General features: G+C 36.0%; 1 protein-coding gene across 1 annotated transcript in view; it reads left to right on the top strand.

Moving 5' to 3' along the window:
• USH2A (usherin) overlaps positions 1–22,258 on the top strand; it is a 461,429-nt gene that overhangs the window by 348,819 nt on the left and 90,352 nt on the right. Inside the window, exons 47-51 of the mRNA XM_087718552.1 lie at positions 14,992–15,215; positions 16,571–16,781; positions 17,766–17,963; positions 19,857–20,011; positions 20,844–21,042. Of these exons, the coding sequence (XP_087574678.1) occupies positions 14,992–15,215; positions 16,571–16,781; positions 17,766–17,963; positions 19,857–20,011; positions 20,844–21,042 (987 nt within the window). The remainder of the gene's footprint in view (positions 1–14,991; positions 15,216–16,570; positions 16,782–17,765; positions 17,964–19,856; positions 20,012–20,843; positions 21,043–22,258) is intronic.

The raw sequence follows: 22,258 nt of genomic DNA, 5'->3' as shown, positions 1-22,258 counted from the left end.
AAAAGCTAAACTGAGTGTCTGTTGTAATTGAAAACTCTTACTGCTGGCATATTCCTTTGTCAGGAAACCAGATTCGTTGTGGTGAGTCACTGCATAATGGCTTCAATCAGCAATATTGTGGTGGCCAAATAGAAAACAAAGTCACACAACATACCTCAAAATACAATTTTAAGTCAGGTACAACTCTCTTTAGCATTTTGCAGCATCTTATATTTGTGTCTTGTGGGGGGGGGTTTAACTTCGAAATACAAATTTGGAAAAACATGTCTGCCTTTGTTTAAAAGATAAATCATTTGACAATATTGATATATTTTGAAATAAAAATAACATCCTGGGTAGGACGTTCATCTTGGTAAGTGAAATTCCACCCAATAGCCACAATTGTAATTTGTGTCACATTGCTAAGACTTTTTTTTAATGTCATTCCATATTTTAACATTATTCTGAAACAACATGTATTTCCTATTGGTGAGTGTGACCTCTAGATATTTAACTCTCTTCTCTTTGTTGGAACCAGTTTTCTTTATCAAAATTTCTTGGACTTGTATTGTCATATTTTTAATCACCATCTTTGTCTTTGGTTTATTAATTTTAATCTTTATCCATTAAGTGTTTTATACCATTCTGGGGCTCTTGTAATATCAAAACTAACTTGCAGGCAAATGCCCTCAGTTTTTTGGTCATATAGAGAGAATGAATATGATTGTGTAAGCAGAAGAAATCACAACAATCAAGCAGGTGGGAAAGATGAAAGTTGGTATGAAAAAGGACTGAGTTTCAATTCATTTCAAGAAATAATATATGCAATCACCTTTCTAAGGATCTAACATAAATACGGGAAGAAACGGTGAAAGGGAAAGACTGTGAAAGTTAGAAAATGATGAATTTAGTGGAATTCAAAAAGAAAGTAGTGGAAAGTGTAAAGAATAAAATACCTGAATAATGCTGAATATGGAAGGATGCTTTACAGGGATAGAGAGTTATGGAGTTTCTTTCTTTCCTTCCTTCCTTCCTTCCTTCCTTCCTTCCTTCCTTTCTTCCTTTCTTTCTTTCTTCCTTCCTTTTTCTCTTCTTCCCTCCCTCCCTTCCTCTCTCTTGTCTTTAATTACTTTTGCTTGTTCTTGTTTTGAGCTTTGCATAATACCACTTATCCTAAAAAGCTAAATTTTAGTTGGTATACAGTATGTATATAAAAATAACCTTTTCAATAAATTAATAATAGTAGAAGAAAAATATTTCTCTTCTCTCCTGACAAACTAAACCTAAACTGTAGCTGGTTTTCTGTCATTGATCTTATGTGAAACATTCAGTGTTTCAGTTCAAAAGAACACAGGAAACATTATCTTATGTTTTTTTCTGAACTCTCTCCCGTTTAAAGCAGCACAATGAGTGGCTGCCACTGGAAAGCATTGCTTCATAAAACATCTCTTTATGTACTTTATTACTTAAACTCTTTTTATTTGCCTGCAGGAGCCCTTTAACAAAATCACATTGAATTGACTTTCTCACACCAAATCAAATCTCCCTGGTCCCAGTACAGTTGTCTTTGTCAATATGTATTTTATAAATGGAGTGAATTAACAGATGCGCTTGGAAAAGAACTGCTGGGGTAGCGTTTATGTTTTTACTGCTCTCTCTGGGCAAAATGAGTTGTGTGGGAGTGTAATACAGGTACCTTGGGATCAAAGACGTGTTCCTCATTTCATTGCGTGTTTACACAGATTAAATGCATAGGCTCTGCACAAGCATGGGTTTCAAAGTTTTGCTTTTTATTCCCCACCCAACTTTTATATATAATATATATAAAACATAACAATATTACATTTTTATGCATATCCTGCCTGAAGTAGCCAACTAAAAACAATAAGGTTGTAATTTATGCACGCTCACTAGGATTAAGCCCCATTGAACTCTGTGGGCCTCACAGCTCATTAGGCCTGGATATGATTGGGCAGCAAATGTTTTAATTCCCCTGATGTCACTGAACTGCAGCATCCCACACCATTTGCCATTTTGGTTGGAGGTTGTCATTAGTGACACCTCAAAGGTCACCACTGTCTTGATTACATTATTTATTTTAAAAATATGACTATTTAGATATATTCCATTCTAAATTGCTGTGCTCTGCAGTAACCCTAAACGCATATTAGTGAAGCAAACAGAGACTTTTCTTCTCATTTTCTTTTCCCTTTCTTCCCCTCATGTATGATTTTTGTTGCTGTTGTTGTAAAATTATAAAGTCCTCAAGATGACACATATCTCTGTTGCTTCCATAGTCACAAAAAGCAATTTTCTTCAGTTGCTCTGTATAAAAAAGTAAAGAGCAACATTGTTAAACATAGCACTTTCTATTTTTGAAACAACCTCTGATAGTTTAACCATCCACTGATTCTTCCTATACATGCAAAATTGCAATTGATTCTCTCTCTCATCAGCATGCTGTGCTCATTTTCTCCAAATGTGAAGACCTTTGCCTCCATAGGTAATAATGAGATGTCCCACTTTCATGTCTGCATGGCTAACATTTATCAGATCAGGCTGGTAGCTACTACTCAGCATTTGGTTACATTCACCTCTTCTTTTTAATTGATGAGAAGCTATCTTTCTTTACTCATAGTTTTAGTTTAGCTTAATGTCATTATCATCTTTTAAAGGGGTAGGAGAGATCACCTTCAGAATAGGTACTTGTAGGAAATAATGCAAATGATATAGTGCACAAGACTACAATAGTTTTCCCCCCTCTACATAAATAATAAATAATATAAATAAGGAGGAGAAGATGATACTGTTATCTGACATATTCTTCTAAAGAATTCATTTTTTTCCATGTACTATATATAGAATTTTTAAAATTTGTACAAGTGTACAAGAACGCCTTGAAGTATCTCTGACATTTTTCAGTGTGAAAACTTGTGTAAGATTCAGACATAAAGTGTGATTTTGATGCCATAAAACTATGCAGTATCCTACGTATCAACCAAGTACCTTCTTAAAATATAAGATGTTCCAAGTTCTGAAATTTTTTTGTAGTTCCGCTGGTGTTATTGCAGGAAGCTGCAATTTGTTGATGTATCTTGTAAAATTCTTAGACATGGTGCCAAGTGCCCCGATGACAATGGGTATCACTGTTACATGCTTCATCCACAGTCGTGTAGTTTTGATGGCCAGGTTGCGATATTTCATTCATTGCTATTTTTTTTAACATCGATCTGATGTTGGATCCAATATACCTTTTAAAAGTTTTTGTTTGAAATACCTCATTTTAATCTTAGGCAGAAATATTTTATTAGCATTGAACTCAGTCTATAGGTAGTCCTCAAAACAGAATCAGTTGCTTAATGACTGTTTGGAGTTATGACGGAACCCCCAAAAGATACTTACAACTGGGTTTCAAAGTCATACAACTACAAGTCCTCCATGGTGATGTGCACAAGAAAGAATGCTGTAACAACTCCTCCCATCTATGTGCCCACCATCCCATGCCACCAAGTCCTTGCTGGGTGAGGAAAGCAGAATACTCCATCTCTCAGCATCCCTAGGCTTAGTGGGTCCACAATGAATTATGACACTGCAAAAATGGTGGCCACTTCCAGGTGGGCACCATGGGGCCTTGCTCCTCATTCTGCATCTTTCCTTGTGGTTCTGGAGATGTACAGCCCTTTCATCTTCAATTTTTCATTTTTCCTCCTATTGCTGCATTTCAATGATTTTTGCTGACATCTCTTGGCTATGATATCCCACCTCTCTTTCCTTATAACATAATTATGGTGATGATACCTTTTTATTTTATTATTTTATTTATTTTTCCTATTATTATTATTGTACAATTGTATCACAGCGGCCAGTTGTTTCGCCGGATTTGGCATTGGTTACTAGTCGGGCCCCGTCCAGGGGCCTAGGACGTCGTAACGTATTTTCGTAATATGCGTGCAGATCCAAGCAGTGCGGCTTTTTGCATTTGACTGATGGTGATTTTGTCAATTTTTAACTGTTTTAAATGTAATTCCAGTGCTTTTGGGATAGCACCCAGTGTGCCAATTACCACTGGAATTACCACTGCTGGTTTGTGCCATAGTCGTTGAATTTCGATTTTTAAGTCCTGGTATTTTGCGATTTTTTCATGTTCCTTCTCGGCGACCCTGCTATCACCTGGTATTGCGATGTCTATGATTGTGACCTTATTTTTCTCAACCAGTGTGATGTCTGGTGTATTATGCGCCAGTATTTTGTCGGTTTGTATACGGAAATCCCACAAGATCTTGACCATCTGATTTTCGGTGACTTTTTCAGGCTGATGTTCCCACCAGTTTGTTGCTGTTTTGATATTATAATTTTTGCACAAATTCCAATGGATCATTTGTGCTACTGAATTGTGCCGCAATTTATAATCAGTCTGTGCAATTTTTTTACAGCAGCTGAGTATGTGATCAACAGTTTCATCAGCTTCTTTGCAAAATCTGCATTTGGCATCATCAGAGGATTTTTCAATTTTGGCCTTAATGGCATTTGTGCGGATAGCTTGTTCTTGCGCAGCCAGGATTAGTGACTCTGTTTCTTTCTTTAATGTACCTGTTGTTAACCATAACCAAGTTTGTTCACTGTCCACTTTATCTTTTATTTTTTCCAGAAATTGGCCATGCAGTGCTTTGTTCTGCCAACTCTCCATTCTTGATTTTATCACATCTTTTCTATATTCTTGTTTCGTCTGTTGGGCCTTCAGTAGATTTTTGTTCTTTACTTCGATTAATAGATGTTCTTGACTTTCTTTTAAATAATCAGCCAGTGCATGTTTTTCTTCTTCAACTGTTTGCTTCACTTGTAATAATCCTCTGCCACCTGATTTTCGGGGCAGATATAGTCGATCAGTATCACCACGTGGATGTAAACTGTAGTGCATTGTCATTAGTTTCCTGGTTTTTCGGTCCAAAAGGTCCAAATCAGCTTGTGTCCAGTTAACTATACCAGCTGTGTATCTTATAACTGGTATTGCCCAGGTATTTATGGCCTTGATTGTATTTCCACCATTCAATTTAGATTTCAAAATTTTCCTAACTCTGTTGGTGTACTCTCGCCTGACAATAGTTTTTACTTCTCCATGCTTGATGTTATCCAACTGCAGAATGCCTAAGTATTTGTAGGCTTCATTTTCTTTGCATTTAATTAATTGGCCATTGGGCATTTCAATTCCCTCACATGCAGTGATTTTGCCCCTTTTTATGGATACAGAGGCGCATTTTTCCATGCCAAACTGCATTGAAATATCGGTGCTGAATACTCGGACTGTGTTTGTCAATGATGATATTATTATTATTATTATTATTATTATTATTATTATTATTATTATTATTATTATTATTATTATTATTATTATTATACAATTGTATCACAGTGGCCAGTTGTTTCGCCGGATTTGGCATTGGTTACTAGTCGGGCCCCACCCAGGGACCTAGGACGTCATAACGTATTTTCGTAATATGCGTGCAGATCCAAGCAGTGTGGCTTTTTGCCTTTGACAGATGGTGATTTTGTCAATTTTTAACTGTTTTAAATGTAATTCCAGTGCTTTTGGAATAGCACCCAGTGTGCCAATTACCACTGGAATTACCACTGCTGGTTTGTGCCATAGTCGTTGAATTTCGATTTTTAAGTCCTGGTATTTTGCGATTTTTTTCATGTTCCTTCTCGGCGACACTGCTATCACCTGGTATTGCAATGTCTATGATTGTGACCTTATTTTTCTCAACCAGGTGATGTCTGGTGTATTATGGGCCAGTATTTTGTCCGTTTGTATATGGAAATCCCACAAGATCTTGACCATCTGATTTTCAGTGACTTTTTCAGGCCCTTAATAATAATTATTATTATTATTATTATCATCACAACAGAATTGTATCACAGCGGCCAGTTGTTTCGCCGGATTTGGCATTGGTTACTAGTCGGGCCCCACTAGTAGTAGTAGTAGTAGTAGTAGTTGTTGTTGTTGTTATTATTATTATTATTATTATTATTATTATTATTATTATTATTATCATCATCATATGACACAGTTACATTAGCCCAGAGACAACAATGTATTGAAATGCATTGCAGTTATAATTGGTTGTACATGGTACATTCTCACCTCAGGTGCATTTTGGATCTAGTGAGTTGAAGTCAGAGACAGTTTACAAACAAGATCATGTGGCCTCTGGTGGACTAGGGCACAATAGGTCTACCTTAGCTCTGGCAGCTGAAGGAGGGATGACTGTACATTCAGCTTCAGGGTAGGGAGCTTCAGAGTAGGGAGTAATTGAAAAATGAAACATTGGGTAAGAACTAATACCAATAGCACTTAGACTTTTATATCACTTCACAATGCTTTTACAGCCCTCTCTAATCAGTTTATAGAGTCAGCATATTGTCCCACCCAATCTGAGTCCTCATTTTACCCACCTCGGAAGGATGGAAGGCTGAATCAACCTTGAGTCTGGTGGAATTTGAACTGCCGAGCCACAGTTAGCAGTCAGCTGAAGTAGCCTGAAGTACTGCACTCTAACCACTGTGCCACCTAAGATATAGTGGCTAATGTATTTGGCTTCTACTAGAGAGATATACTTCATCTGCAATCGCAGCAGCTCATTTGGTAACTTACAGACCAACCTCGTGTGAAGAAATATAGGAGGATAGAGCATTATCTATGTGCTTTGAATTCCTGAATAAAGATGGAATATAGATACATGGGAAAAAATAGATCCAGCAAACTACAGACCTCTCAGTCTGACCTCAATGCCAGGAAAGATTCTGGAAAAGATAATCAAGCAACAAATTAATGAACTTGTAGAAGTAAACAAAGTAATAGCCAAAAGTCAACATGGGTTTGTCAAAAACAGATCATGCCAGACTAATCTTATTGCATTCTTTGACAAAGTGACAAATTTAGTGGACCAGAGGAATGCCGTTGATATAGTTTACTTGGACTTCAGTAAGGCAGTTGATAAGGTAGACCATAACCTACTACTAGATAAAGTAGAAGAATGTGGGTTAGACAGCATCACCATCAGATGGATTTGTAACTGGCTGACCAACTGCACTCAATGTGTAGTCCTCAATGGAACTGCATCTACATGGAGGGAAGTGTGCAGTGGAGGACCTCAAGGCTCTGTTTTAGGCCCAGTACTCTTCAACATCTTCATCAATTATTTGGATGAGGGAATAAATGGGGAATTCATCAAATTTGCAGTGACACCAAGCTGGCAGGAACAGCCAACACTCCAGAAGATAGGCTTAAGATACAGAAGGATCTTGACAAACCTAAACATTGGGCACTATCTAACAAAATGAAATTCAATGGTGAAAAGAGTAAGGTTCTACATTTAGGCAAGAAAAACGAAATGCACAGATACAGTATAGGTGGTACCTTGCTCATTAGTAGTGACTGTGAGAGGGATCTTGGAGCCCTAGTGGACAACCATTTAAATATGAGCCAGCAGTGTGCAGCAGCTACCAAAAAAGCCAACGCAGGTCTAGGCTGCATAAACAGAGGGATAGAATCAAGATCACGTGAAGTGTTAATACCACTTTACAATACCTTGGTAAGGCCACACTTGGAATATTGCATTGAGTTTTGGTTGCTACGGTGTAGAAAAATGTGGAGACTCTAGAGAGTGCAGAGAAGAGCAACAAAGATGATTAGGGGACTGGAGACTAAAACATGAAGAACGGTTGCAGGAACTGGGTATGACTAGTTTAATGAAAAGAAGGACTAGGGGAGACATGATAGCAGTGTTCCGATATCTCAGGAGTTGCCACAAAGAAGAGGGAGTCAAACTATTCTCCAAGGCACCTGGGGGTACAACAAGAAGCAATGGGTGGAAACTAATCAAGGAGAGAAGCAACTTAGAACTGAGGAGAAATTTCCTGACAGCTAGAACAATTAATCAGTGGAACAGCTTGCCTCCAGAAGTTGTGAATGCCCCAGCACTGGAAGTCTTTGAGAAGATGTTGGATAGCCATTTGTCTAAAATCGTATAAGGTTCCTGCCTAGGCAGGGGGTTGGACTAGAAGACCTCCAAGGTCTCTTCCAACTCTGCTATTGTATTGTATTGTACATCTGCATGATTGTGCACCAGAGAAGGGGAATGTAAAGCGATACTCATACCCAAACCTTTGTTCCTGTACCTTAAAGTTGTGGCTTCTCTGAGTCATATGATGGATGGGGAGAGGAACAAGGGATTGGCAGAAAATTCAAAATGACCAACTTGTGACCACAGCAGCAGCTGAGGCAGGCATACCTGCCACTAATTTCATTCTCTCAGGAATCAAGAGTCCTGGATTTTGGATGCATTCTGTAACATATCTCATTTGATGTACCTTGGTTCAAAAATTGTTGCCCATGATGCATCATTTGACCCAGTTAGTTTATTTATTTATTTATTTATTTTTTATTTATTTATTTATTTATTTATTTATTTATTTATTTATTTATTTATTTATTTATTTATTTATTTATTTATTTATAGGGTTTGTATGCCGCCCACTCTCGAGAGACTCGGGGCGGCTTACAGATAAAAAGGAAGGGGGGACATACAAAAAACTTTTAAAAAAACATTAAAATTCCACGACATTCATAGGTTAGGATGGGGCTGGAAAGTTCAACAGCCCCAGGCCTGCCAGAACAGCCAGGTCTTGGTTGCTTTGCGGAAGGCCGGAAGGGTAGTAAGAGTCCAGATCTCCACGGGAAGATCGTTCCATAGGGCCGGAGCAGCTACAGAGAAGGCCCTCCCCCGGGGAGTCGCCAGCCAACATTGACCGGCAGATGGAATCTGGATATAATGGCAACAATAGTTTAGTGATAGATAGATAGATAGATAGATAGATAGATAGATAGATAGATAGATAGATAGATAGATAGATAGATGATAGATAGATAGATAGATAGAGAATTCAAACAAATAATAACAATGATTAAAGAGATTAATGGTGGCATAAAGAAACCTCTGCACCATAGAACAGTTGACCTGATTAATGTTGGGGATGTTTATGCAACACTTAGAAATATTAAAAATCTTGAAGCATCTATAGCTGCCCAATTAATATAGAGTATATAATTTGTAAAGAAAATAAGTTGAGTAATGATGATAAATTAATAATCAACCAGTCTACTTCTATAGGAGCCTTTTGTCTCTAAGAAAATTTAAATTTGCTATTTGTATATGTATTTTATGTTCTTTTTCACTTAAGCTTCTAAAATGGAGGCATTACTGAATTAGTCAACCACTTATATGATATGAAACAGTGAAATCTTTCCTAGAAGACCAAAAAATGGTGTTTGTTTGGGTTCACAAAAGCTATTACAATTAAACTAAACCATATCCTTTTTCAATATGTGTGTTTTCTTTATCATTCTCCTAATGCTCAGTTGTGATAATCATATCCAAAAAATAGTTGAATTAACATTGATTCTTTGGGTTGGTATATGATATAACAGGTTGAAATTCTGTGAAGAAATTGCCATTGGAATAATTCCAATTCAATGCACTGAGACTTCTGATTAACATGGTGTAATCTACACATATTTACCTGAAACACAAAGCTTGTTGTAATCTATACATATGGTGTAATCTATACATATTTACATGGTGTAATCTGTACATATTATCCTGAAACATAAACACTCAATTAAGAATGGCTTCGGAAGGCTTAACTTGTACTGCTTCCAGACTATATCATTTTGCGGTGTTAATAAATTTTGGTGAATTTGTGAATTGAAATTAGAAAGTATTTCATGGGGTGGGTTCTTCTTTATGCTGGCACTTGTAAAAAACACCTGAATTTTATTTATTTTTTGTGGGTGATTGTTTAAAAAGTTGAATTTTTTTTCTTTAAAAAGAGAAATCAATCCGCCAGTGAGAAATGGGCCTTTTCTTATCCCATTCCATACTACCATAGGCATATTTTCAACTGTACATTCTCTGTGTCAATAGTCAAGGATCAAATGCCATGTCTGATAAATTAGGGTAAGGTCAAAGGCTATGCTGTTTGGTTTCAGAAGGATGTCTGTTTCTGAATTTGCAGCAGCTCATTCATGCTGAAGTGATGCACTATGGGAATTACTACCAAACTCTGCTCAGCAACATCTGCTCTCCCTAAGTGAGTTAGTGCACGTCAGACATCTTTATGTCAGAATATTGCAGTGATGGATGCAGTCTTCAGAAAATGCTGCATAAAAATCTGGTGTGCCGTTCTGGCCATTAAGTGAAATTACTATTTAAATTAATGGCGCTGTCACAGTTTATCTGTGCAAAGAATGAACGCTGATTAGGGTATTAAGTAATTAGCAATTTATCACGCTGGAACAAGGTTGATAATAATTAAAGAAGTAATGGTTTACCAAAGAAACTAGAAAGGGAGTCACTTCTTGTTATATGAGTGAAATCTTGGCTAAAAATATTATTCAGTCAAACAAAGATGAGATTCTTAGTGGTAGAATATAGCTTTCTCTTTCTTCCTAGCATAAAAGCAATTCATTAGCGAAAGTTTACTTTGCTGGTCCAAAGAATGTCTAAATTAGAATGCTTTCACTTGTTATTTAAAAAGAAATCACTGAATGATGTAATCACATGTAATCACACATTTTGGAGGAGGATAGGAAAGGAGCAGTAATTGTATTGTTTTATTCTTTTTAAGCTTGTAAGCTTTCCAGAATTACCTCATGGTAAGATGAGCAGCAAACATATTTAATAAATAAATAAAATAAACTCTGCCTCACTTGTCATACCTATTAGACTGCTCAGGACGCAATCCTCAGGTGAACCAGTGCTAGGCTACTACACATAGTAGGCCTGTGCCATGGACTCTGGATTGGCTGCTGATATGTTTCCTGGTGTAATATCAAGTGCTACTTTTAACCTATAAAGCCCCATACAGCTTGGGGCCAAGGTATCTTCAGTGGAAACCATCCCTGTCATTTACAAATAACCTGGGAAAAATAATGCCATAAAATGAGGAGGTGAAAGTGGAGGTTTTTCTCTGCTGTAGCTGCATGTTTTGGAATAGTCTTTCACTTACCTATCTCGTTGGCCTTCTGGAATTTATATTTATTTTATATAATTGCATTTATATTTAAGTTTTTCCATCTTTATATATAGTTATATTGTGGCTCCCTTCGTTCCATATTCCACCCTTTCTGTTCATCAAACCCATAAATCACAACTTCATTTTTTTCTAAAAGTTTCTGGTCACTGTAGTTCTTGTCTTTTCTCTAATCAAGCGAGCCAATTTTGTCATCTCTGCAAATTCTATCATTTTCACCAACCATTCCTCCATTGTGGCTATTTCAAAGTTTTTCCATCTTTGTGCATATAATAATCTTCCTGCAGTGATCATGAACAAAGTATCTTCTACAGTCTTTTGCAGTTGCCTATCAGTCACAAAAACAATCTCATTTCAATTGAATGTTAAGTTTTAAAATTCTTTGTTGTCACTGTATGCATTTAACCCTATAATCAGTGTCTAGCGGGTAAAGCATCAGGCTTAAAACTGGGAGACCATGAGTTATAGTCCCTCCTTAGCAGAGGTGGTATTCAGCAGGATCTGACTAGTCTGGAGAACTAGTAGCAGAAATTGTGAGTAGTTCAGAGAACCAGTAAATACCACCTCTGACTGGCCCCGCCCCCATCTATTCTCTGCCACCCGAGTCCCAGCTGATCAGGAGGAAATGGGGATTTTGCAGTAACCTTCCCCTGGAGTGAGGAGGTAATGGAGATTTTACAGTATCCTTCCCCTGCCATGCCCACCAAGTCCCTCCCACCAAGCCATGCTATGACCATGAAGCCACACCTACAGAACCAGTAGTAAAAAAAATTGAATCCCACCTTACCCAACTGGATGACCTTAGTTCAGTCACTGTCTCTCAGCCTAACTCACCTCTCAGGATTGTTTTTGTGGGAATAATAGGAGGAGGAAGATGTGGTGGGTATGTTTGCCCCCAAGTTATTTATAAAAAATAATAAAGGCAGGATACAAATATTTTTTTTAAAAACACCTCCTGTAGTCTTTTGTTTATGGTAGAACTAAAATGAATTGAAATAAAAGACATTCAGTGAATAAAATTGCTTACTGCTGTGTAAGTAGAATGGAAAAAATAATCAGTTCATTCACCTATTACCCTCTAAGGGTTTAATAATGTGGATTTCTTATAAAGAAACCAATGTCTGAAAGTATATAAGATTAAACTGTCTTGTTTTAAAAGTTTGGTTCCACTATGATATTATATCATTTACATGCATTTGAATTTAACTAACCCAATGAATAAAATCACTTTGTTGATTGCATGGTTGAGTTAATCATTAGGTTTATTATATCAGATAATGTCTCCTCAGCTAAGATGCATCTTTATAATCTAATTTTTAAGGGTTGTTGAAAGAAATCCTTACTGAATGTTTGACTGTGTGATAAATAAGAGATGCATTCAGAGATCTTGTTTAGAATTTTTCTTAAAAAATGGTTTGCACTTTCTATTTTTGACCTGGACCTACCCTGATGATTCCTTCCCTTATAATTACTGGCATGCTTACCAGTTTAATATGTCAAAGGAGCATGGAGGGTTTATCATGCTGAGGAATTATTATGGACAACAAAAAACAACAACTGCACACTTCCCTGTTTGAACACTGCATCTATAGGCAGAAGGCAATTGTATGAAGGAATGTGTTTTATGAGACAATGAAAATGCCTTTAAGAAGCATAAGTAAATGTCCTCTTTTCCACAATAAGAAGATAATGAAGAATAATTTTAATTAAAAAAAACTGGGCAGAGGTCCCTCTCTCATTGTTATTCTTGCTGGCATGGTAATCCTTAAACTATCAAACCTATCTGATAATAGAGGTTCTATTATATAATTGCTTATTTTGTGATGCCAATTCCTATAGATTTTATTATGCATGGTTCTTAAAAAGCTCATGAAGAAGCATCAATATTCAGGAGTGAAACCTAAGAGCAATTTAGGAAAAGTGCAAAGAAGAGTAACTAAGATGATTAAACACTTGGAGACCAAAGCATACAAAGAACAGTTGCAGGATTTGGGTTTGGATAGTCTAGAGAAAAGAAGGACTGTGGAGACATGATAGCAGTGTTCCCGTATTTGAGGGGCTGCCACAAAGAGGGGTCAATTTATTTCCCAAAGCACCAGAGGGCGAAACAAGAAACAATGGGTGGAAACTAATCAGAAAGAGAAGCAATCTGGATTTAAAGAAAAACTTCTTCAACTTCCATAATTAACCAGGGAACAGCTTGCCTTCAGTCGTTGTGGGTGCTTCATCACTGAAGGCTTTTAAGAAGAGACTGACAGTTCACTTGTCTGAAATGGTATAGGATCTCCTGCTTGAACAGGGGGCTGGACTAGAAGATCCCTTCCAGTTCTATTCTGATTCATTTGTAAATTGATGCCACAACTACCTCAGGAAGACAGATGATGTAGTTCCAAGGAGCGTCTGCTGTTTATAAGAACCCTGATAGCTTTATGGCATTCTCCTTGTTTGTGTCAGTGGTTCTTCATATATAAAAAAGAGTTCATACAATATTGGTATAGATGCTACCTTTTTTTTCAACAGAGGTTTAAGAATGTAGAGGCTGCCTTATTCCAAGCAAAGTTGTTGATTCGGCTAATTCAAGACAATTTATTTGGATTGGCAAAACTATTTCAGCCTGAGAAAGAGTAACTATGGTTACCTGATGTTTACTTAATTTGTTAATGGAGATACTCAAGACAGAACTTCAAAACCTCTGTATGGATTCAAGAGCTGAACTTTGGTCTGCCCAATTAGATGACTTGACCTTATTTATTCTCTTCCAGATTGCCTTTCTGTCTTAAGCAAGTTATAGCTCTCCTAAAATTAGTTTGTGTAAATACTGAATCACAATATTATCAAGGACTACTGACAGATTGAATGCATTAATCAAAATTAGTTTCCAAAGTGTCCATATATACACTTAAATCCAAGCCTGTTATTCTATACACACTTGGACAATTTGGAAAACATAATATTTCTTCTGAGAAATATAGAACACTTGCGTAATTTACAGGCATTGTATATTGTTCCGATCAATGCTTAATATCATTGAAAATATAGATTGTGAGCATGGCCTATTTTTGTGTCTATTTTATTCTTGTAACACAAGAGTTGGCTTCCACAAGAAAGAATTTAAGCATAGGAACAAATACAACTTAAATTATGTTTCATATCTTTACTTATGAATTTTTGGAACCCATTTTTAATCTCTGGCATACTGTTACAGAATGACAACTATAATAAAGCAGTGCTTTAAAGAATATGCATAAATCACAGTAAAATATTGTGGCTTGAATACAATCATGTCCAATCAGCAGTGGAAAGACATTTGAACTGGTGGAACCTTGCCTCCAGTGCATCTTCCAAATCCCTTTTCCAATGTTGAAGGACCATCTGGAGATGAAAAAGAGGAGATACCTCCTTTTTTGAAAGAAAATAACAACATGCTAACACTTTTTCTTGAGAAATGAATTGGAGAAGAAACAAAATTAGACTAGAACTCTGAAATACTAATGTACAGACATTAAGGGAAACTGCCTATTCCTAATAAACAAATCTATGTTACATTTTATATGACTTTAGAAAACCTGCCTTTCACTGATTCATTTGTTGACAAAACTGGGGAGGGGGGTTGTTTTGTTTTTTGATAAGCAACCTAACTTTTTTAATTGAAAAAATATAAGTGAATATGGAATATGGCACATATGAACTACAAATAGTTACACTCTGCAACCTATGCAAAAAAAAGGAGATTGCTGGTTCTTCAAGATTAGTCACTAAACAAAGGCCTCTCTGACATGTAAAACTGAATATTAAGATGCCTTTCCTCTGTTTCAATAGCTGCATCATGCTGGAACTTTTATGGTGAATTTTATAGCATTCTTGGAATTTCCTTCACTTTCTCCTCTTCTTGCCTTCATGTAGAATATTTTCTTGTTTCAGGAGTGTTCCGTGGTAGACATGAATATGTGAATATGTCAAGTATAGTATGCTGCTCAACCTTCAGTGGTGAAACTAAAGCCCACATTAAAAAGAATAACTCAGTGCCATTAAAATGCTGTGTGATTGAACTTATTCCAGAGAGCGAAGAATGTTGTAATGGACTTGGATATAATCCCTTGAAATATGTTTGCGCTGACAGCATTTCAACTAGAATGATGATGAAGGTAATTGATAGAAAACCTCTTGGTGGTTCTGATTTGACAATGGGAAGGGAAATACATTGTTCATAACTATTTTTGTAAAATAGGAATATAAAAACTCCTCTGTGCATTATTCATTTTTGCATTACATCCATATTAATACCAAATGAGTTTGCCATGATTGATGTTATTGCAGTGAATTCTAAAGGAATTAATAATGATTAGCTGCTTCTTGTAAAGTGTTGTTCAGCACTTCAGATTAGTATAAAGGCTAAAAGTTAACATTTTGGCCTGGCTGAAAAATGTGTATATGTATATATAGTAATGTTCAATTGCTTATTTGGTTGTTTCATCATGTAGCCAGTGATTTCTTAAAGTTTGCATTCGGTTTGCATGGGCAATAAACATATATGGTATTTATGTATGAAGGGGTGGGAATGCCAAAATGTATCATTTTAACATTGTGGCCATATGAGCACAAATAAGAAGAAATATTAAGCAGTCCAAACTATCAAATGCTAAAACAAAAATATTGATTAAAATAAAACATCTGTAAAGGCAGAGTAAAGTTTCCCCTATCCAGCCATGTCCAATTCTAGGGGCTGGTATTCATATCCATTTCCTAGCCAAGGGAGACAGCATTGTCTGAAGACACTTCTGTGGTCATGTGGCCAGCATGACTATACACTGAAGTGTACATAACACTGTTACATTCCCAACAAAGGGGTACCTATTTATCTACTTACATTTGAATGCTTTCAAACTGCTGTCAGTAGGTGGGCAGAACCTGGGACAAATAACGGGCTCTCATCCCATCATTCAGCACTTGCATCTTGAACCCAGGCTGTCAACTTTCCAGCTGATAAGCTCAGGCTTTTTACCCACTCAGCTATGAAATACATATTAAAAATTAACAACTCAGTGAAATGTAATTAAGTTAGAAAGTTCCAGAGGGTTTCAATAAAAAGCAATAAACCTATTGGGTTAAAAGTTTGATACATCAAGATTGGTGCCAGGAAGAACTTTCTAAAGAAGGGATTCCAAAACCGGGAAGTGACTCACAAAAATGACAATCTGTAAGTAGACACCTACTGAATTGTAGCATTTGGGAGTTTTTCTCTTTGCTTCCTGTCTCAAAAATGGTACATTAAAAATAGTACATTAAAACATAAAGCCAATAGGATTTAAAAATGGAGTCTTTAAAAAAATTATGAATAAACTAAAAAAATGATCCAATTGAAATATAGTAAGGTAAGATGTTGGTATTTCATGAAAGGTACCATTATAAGAGCTTGGAAATGTGTATCAGAAAATCGTCTGTGCATGTCTATTTAAGTTGTTTTTAAAGGTCTTCAAAAGTATGGTAACTATTGTTATAGATAAAAGAAGAATCGAAATGCATCCCACTGTGTCCTAGATCTACTGAAGAAGTGACATACTGTGGGCAGTGTAACTTTGACGACCATACTTGTTTATGTGCTTGGATAAAGAGTTCCTGTAGTTATACAAAAAATAGAGAAAATAAAAGTGTATGCCCATATTTCGAGGAAAAGATTTATACAGGAGGTCCAACTCAGTATTCATTCAAAGGTAAAATAATATGTGATGACTCATTAACTAAAGGTTATAAATTCTGAAATCAGTTCAGTGAAGTATCATGTGGCCTCTTTGGAAATTGTTTTCAAATGAATCAAATCTTTTTATCAGTACATTGATACTGATTGATTAGCATCAATACAATGCTAATTATAATTGGAATAATATATATTGTAAATGTAGGAGTCTAATTGAATCAAACTAAGAGTCCATCGAACCAAGGGATTACCAGAAATTCACCTCTCCTATCTTCATAATGAGTCCAGATTTCTGAAACAGGTCACTTATACCCATCATAATTTATAACTGATTATTAAAATTATATAAACTTTTTGAAAAAATGCTTTGCAATGCATATAAGTGTGTACATGATACATCTATTTGAATCATTAAAACAGCTGTTTCTTTTTCTAAACTCACATCTCTGAAAATATATGTACAATCTTGCTTTGCATGTGGTCTCCATAATTTGAATCTATCAGAGATAGTGGTGCAAATTCATCCCTTAACTATGGGGGCTTTGAGATGAATTGCTCCATATCTTGCATCCTCTTGTGAGATTAGATATTTTAGATGCTGCAGTTAATGTATTTAAATTGTCATGATTATTGCTTCAATTACTTAAAAATGTGGCAAAAAAAACCTCTGTTACTTTTGAAGGTTCTTCTTGTTTCCCTATTTAATGCGCTGGACTTTCACCCCAAAGTCATCCGCTAAAAGCATACGTTTCACTAAATGATTTCACTTTCTACTATTTTTACAAGTGAGGAAGAAAAAAACCCATTTTCTTTATCCCATGTATGTGTAATGAAAATTTGATTTATGCACCATTCTTCTAAAGTGCAAAGCTTATGGAATGAAAAGATGAATTCACAAATCTGAAAGTGAACCAGATTGAGTTAGATATATCTAAATAGAAGTCCGGTATACTTAGCATATAGATTGACAATAAACTCTTGTTAAATATTTTCCTTGTAGATAAGAATCTAGAACCTCATATTACATATGAATATAGGCTAGCTGTGTGGAACAAACATGGGAAAGGCTTTAGTGAAATGAACAGTGCAACCACTGAACAAGATGTCCCTGAAGGTATACGTCCACCTCATTGGACAAAAGTGGATAATCGTGAAGATGTAATATTTCTAACATGGAAGGAACCTTGTCAACCAAATGGTACAGTATTTTGGCAAACTACAATATCTGATTTAACATTTACCCAGCACAAGGTATTTTGGGAACAAAAACATTTATAGTAAAATAATATTGTGCTTAAGCATATCCCTAATATTTTATGTATCATCAAAGAACAATTTGTGGTAGATGGATAAATATATATCATACACAAACGTAAATATGTCCATATAAAAACATGATCATACACACAAATTTGTGTATGTGTATGTATAGACATATGCATGTAATATATAGTGTGTATAGACACACACACACACACACACACACACACTTTGGTTTCCAAATCAAAAAGTGTTCAGGTGCACAGGACTGTGAATATAGAATCTATCCATAAACCTTTAAAGCAACTGGTCCTTTTCTTAGGGTAGCCGTGTATTTCCCAGAGAAGACAGAGTTCCTTTCAAATTCTACTGTCAAGTGGTATATCGTTCCTCCCAGGGGTGGGTTGCTGCCGGTGTTAACTGCCAGTTCTCTGCACGCCCATCACAGTTGCCTATAAATTGTTCTGCACATGCGCAGAACATTTAAAAGGGACTAAAAACATGCAATGGCATGAGCAACTGGGGAATTGGTTTGGGGGTGTGGCCAGCCTGCCATCCCTAATGGTTCGGTGTCCCAGTCGCAATTTCCACTACCGGTTCGCCCAAGCTGATGTGAACTGGTAGCAACCCACCTCTGATCATTCCTCTAAATGCTCCAAAGGACCTTTCTAAATTATTTCAGGAAGGATGGACTCACTGGAAAAGAGCCTAATGCTGGGAAACACTGAGGGCAAAAGAAGAAGGGGACGACAGAGAATGAGGTGGCTGGCTGGAGCCACCAAAGCAGTAGGCATGAGTTTAAATGGACTCCAGAGGATGGTAGAGGACAGGAAGGCCTAGCGGAACATTGTTCATGGGGTCGAGATATGACTTTGCAACCTAGAACAACAACAACAAATTATTTCAAAATTCGGAAGTGTTGCACTTCAGAAGTGTAGGTGTATGTGGTTTTGTTTATTCATTCATACTGGTAAACAATAGCAACTTTAATTACTGAAACCAGTTCCACCTCTTGATCTTCACCAGAAAAAAAAAGTACAATATGGAGTATAGTATAAAATGTAGCTCAACTTTTTTTCCTGCCTTATCATATTGGCATCTTGTTCATGACATTCCCCAACCCACAACTTTTACAGTTTCTCATCTGAATGTAAAGTTACATTATGGTGAATGTTGTATGAACAAATCCTGGGCTCTTGTACTTTTTCTCTTTCTCTTCTCTGGCATAGATGCAAGGAAGAATTTAAAGTTGGTGCTCCTGTTTGTTTGTTTGATTGAAGTAGAGTTGAAGAACATCTTCCTATACTATACTGAGGATAATATCATAGCTCATAAAAATCTATGAGGTTTATAAGACATTGTTTAAACTTGTATTTTTTTCAATAAAAATCACTGATTCTGACCACTATTGCTCTATATTAAGATGTATCTTTAAAAATTAATTAATTAATTAATTAATTAATTAATTAATTAATTGAAAATTGAAAGGAAAGGTCCAAACATCCCAGAAGAAGACAATGGCAAACTGCTTCCATGTTACTTCCAAGTAATTTGTGGATATGTCCACAAAGTAACTAGGAGTCAAACTTAATTTGAGAAAGGAGAAGATGGAATAGTATAACCAGAATGTACAGACCTAAAATTCATTTAGGGAATTGTAATGAGTAAAAAAAAAAGTCATCCAGTATATTATTTAGTCTTGGTATCAGGTTATGGTTCAAGCATATCTTTTTCTTATACAATCATTGTAATACTTTAGAAATTTAGTATATAATTATCTGGCATACATTTAATTCAAACAAGTGTTTTAATTTCCTTCTTTATTAATAAGGTATCATCATTTATTATATTATTCTCCGAAATGGAATTGAACATTTCAGAGGAAAGGAACTGAACTTCATGGATACCAGTGATATTCAACCATACCAGGAATACTCATATTTATTGCGTGCTTGCACTGTGGCTGGATGTTCAGACAGTAGCACGGTAGGTAAATCTTTCAATAAGTTGGTGACAGCATATCTTCTCCTTCATCATGTTGTAGCAGCCTTTAAGAGACAACTGAAAATATGGAAACATTCGTCTTTTTTCTACATATTTGGATGTTTTCAGAGAAACTCTACCAGCCACCGTGTGCTGTAGCCCAGGACAAGAAATGGGAGAAGTCAACCAGGTTGGCCAAACAGCATGTAAATTCATGCTCTGAATTTTTATCTCTGGTTGATGAAATCTTTTAACTGAACTTCAAAGAATAGGGCATTGCCTGGCTTGGGAACTAAAAAAGGGTTGCCACACTGACATTGTCTTGATCACTTGTATTTCTTCTAATACAAGAGCTAATGAACCACTGCTCTCTGTACACCAGGAAACTGTCCTTAGCTCTGGAAGATGAGGAAGAAACAACAATTATTTCTGTTGGCATCCCTAGACCATATTAAGGGTAGCAGGACTTCAGTATTTATGGCAATAGTTGATCATGATTCATGTCACATGATATCAAACTGTTAACTATATGGAAAGGAATTAGCCAGCATTCTCTGGTAAGACAGTCTGCCTTCCAAAAGTTCCTTTCACCTAGCAAAATACAGAAAATCTGTTGTGATAAATTGTACACTTAGATTCATACGGAAACATATTCAAGGTCAGATTTCACTCTGAGGGGAGAAAATCACCTAAGAAGAAAAATAACTTGTTCTACAGAGTGCCATGGTAATGATATGCCAGAACAAACAACAATATTTTAAACTAGAAGTGACATTCTCATTGATCAGGATATCTTGTGTACTATTACAATAAATTGCTAATTTTTTGCATTCAGGTAATTGCAGTCACTGTCCAAGGAATTCCAGAGAATGTTCTGCCACCAACAATTATACCTCTAAATGCAACAACCTTGCATTTGAGTTGGGCAGCACCAAAGAAGCCAAATGGTTTAATCAAAGAATACCTCATCCATCAAATTGGAAGGGGACTTATATGTACTGGCCCTGCGGACCAGGTGCAGCTCACCCTCACAGGTAAGAATAGAAAGTTCTTCAAGGAAATGACATCAGTGTTTTATTTAACTTGTCTTCTTATGTTAGTCTGTTTTTTAAACACTGCACTCCTTACAATGAACAACCCTTTAAGTGAATATAACAATTGAATTACAATTTCAGAACACCAATAGTAGCAATTCTTGAAAGTCCGCACAAATGTTTATTAACCCTTAATTTATAAGAATTTCCTTATCCTAGCAATAATAATGAACAATAATGATTAATTTCTATTGCCAATATTTTTATTTAAGAACTTACCAATCACCTTCATAGGAGTATATTGTTATTATGATTAATTGCACAATCAACCAGACATTGAGACAGGATTTGGCATTTTTATTCACCCATTGAGTTCTTCCCAAAGACCTGGGATAGGCAGATGTTGACATTGAATGGTCCAAAAGCTATCGTCATCATCATCATAGGATGTAAACTCTTCCAAGTAAAGATGCCTTTTGAATTGGCTGATGGTGATTTTGTCCATGTTGATGCTGTTCATGTGGTGCTGTTTTGGGATTATACCCAAGGATCCTATTGCTTCCTGATAAGGACCTGTTTTTTTTTTTTAAAGTAAAGCTTCCCTGAAAGCTGGCTTATCTGCAGAGAACCAAGTCCCTGTCACTGGTATTAAAATTGCAATTAATAAATTGTCAGAAGTCAATTAGCAAATCAATTTTACTATGGTTCAGTATCAGATTCAAGACATCGGAGAGAATAGCAATAAGATTGTCCAAGCAATATTTTCCAGAGATCTTTGGAGTCCTTCATACTGTATTTTAAACTATTGTGTCTTTCATTAAAAAGTCAGGGATTATTTTTACAAATCCATTTGTCAAACTTCAAAAACTTAATCCAAAATATAACTTGTCATAACACAAACTCCTGGATTGTGTTAACGCTTGCCTTTCTCCCTAGCTTTTCAAATACTTGTATAGCTATTATTGCTTTGTGATATTATTAAGTATAGAACAAAATGAGTTAGTCAACCACCAATGAAAAAATGGAACAAAAATTCTGCTGAAAATTTCCATTTGCATCAGTGCCTGGTTAAAAAAGCTTAAAAACAAAAATACAAAAGGCAACATTTTCCCTTTCGCTACAGTTTTGTGCAAAACTAGGATTTTCCTTTATCCCCAAATTTTATAATTTAAAGTGGGTAGGGGTTGCAATGCAATAGCAGTTGCCAATGCATATT

The sequence above is a fragment of the Thamnophis sirtalis genome, unplaced genomic scaffold (assembly GCF_051295495.1).
Source record: "Thamnophis sirtalis isolate CommonGarterSnake01/CBP01778 unplaced genomic scaffold, rThaSir2_p1.2 scaffold_6, whole genome shotgun sequence".
NCBI lineage: Eukaryota > Metazoa > Chordata > Lepidosauria > Squamata > Natricidae > Thamnophis > Thamnophis sirtalis.
Note: the sequence above shows the minus strand (reverse complement) of the source record. Positions and strands in the feature narration are given on the sequence as shown.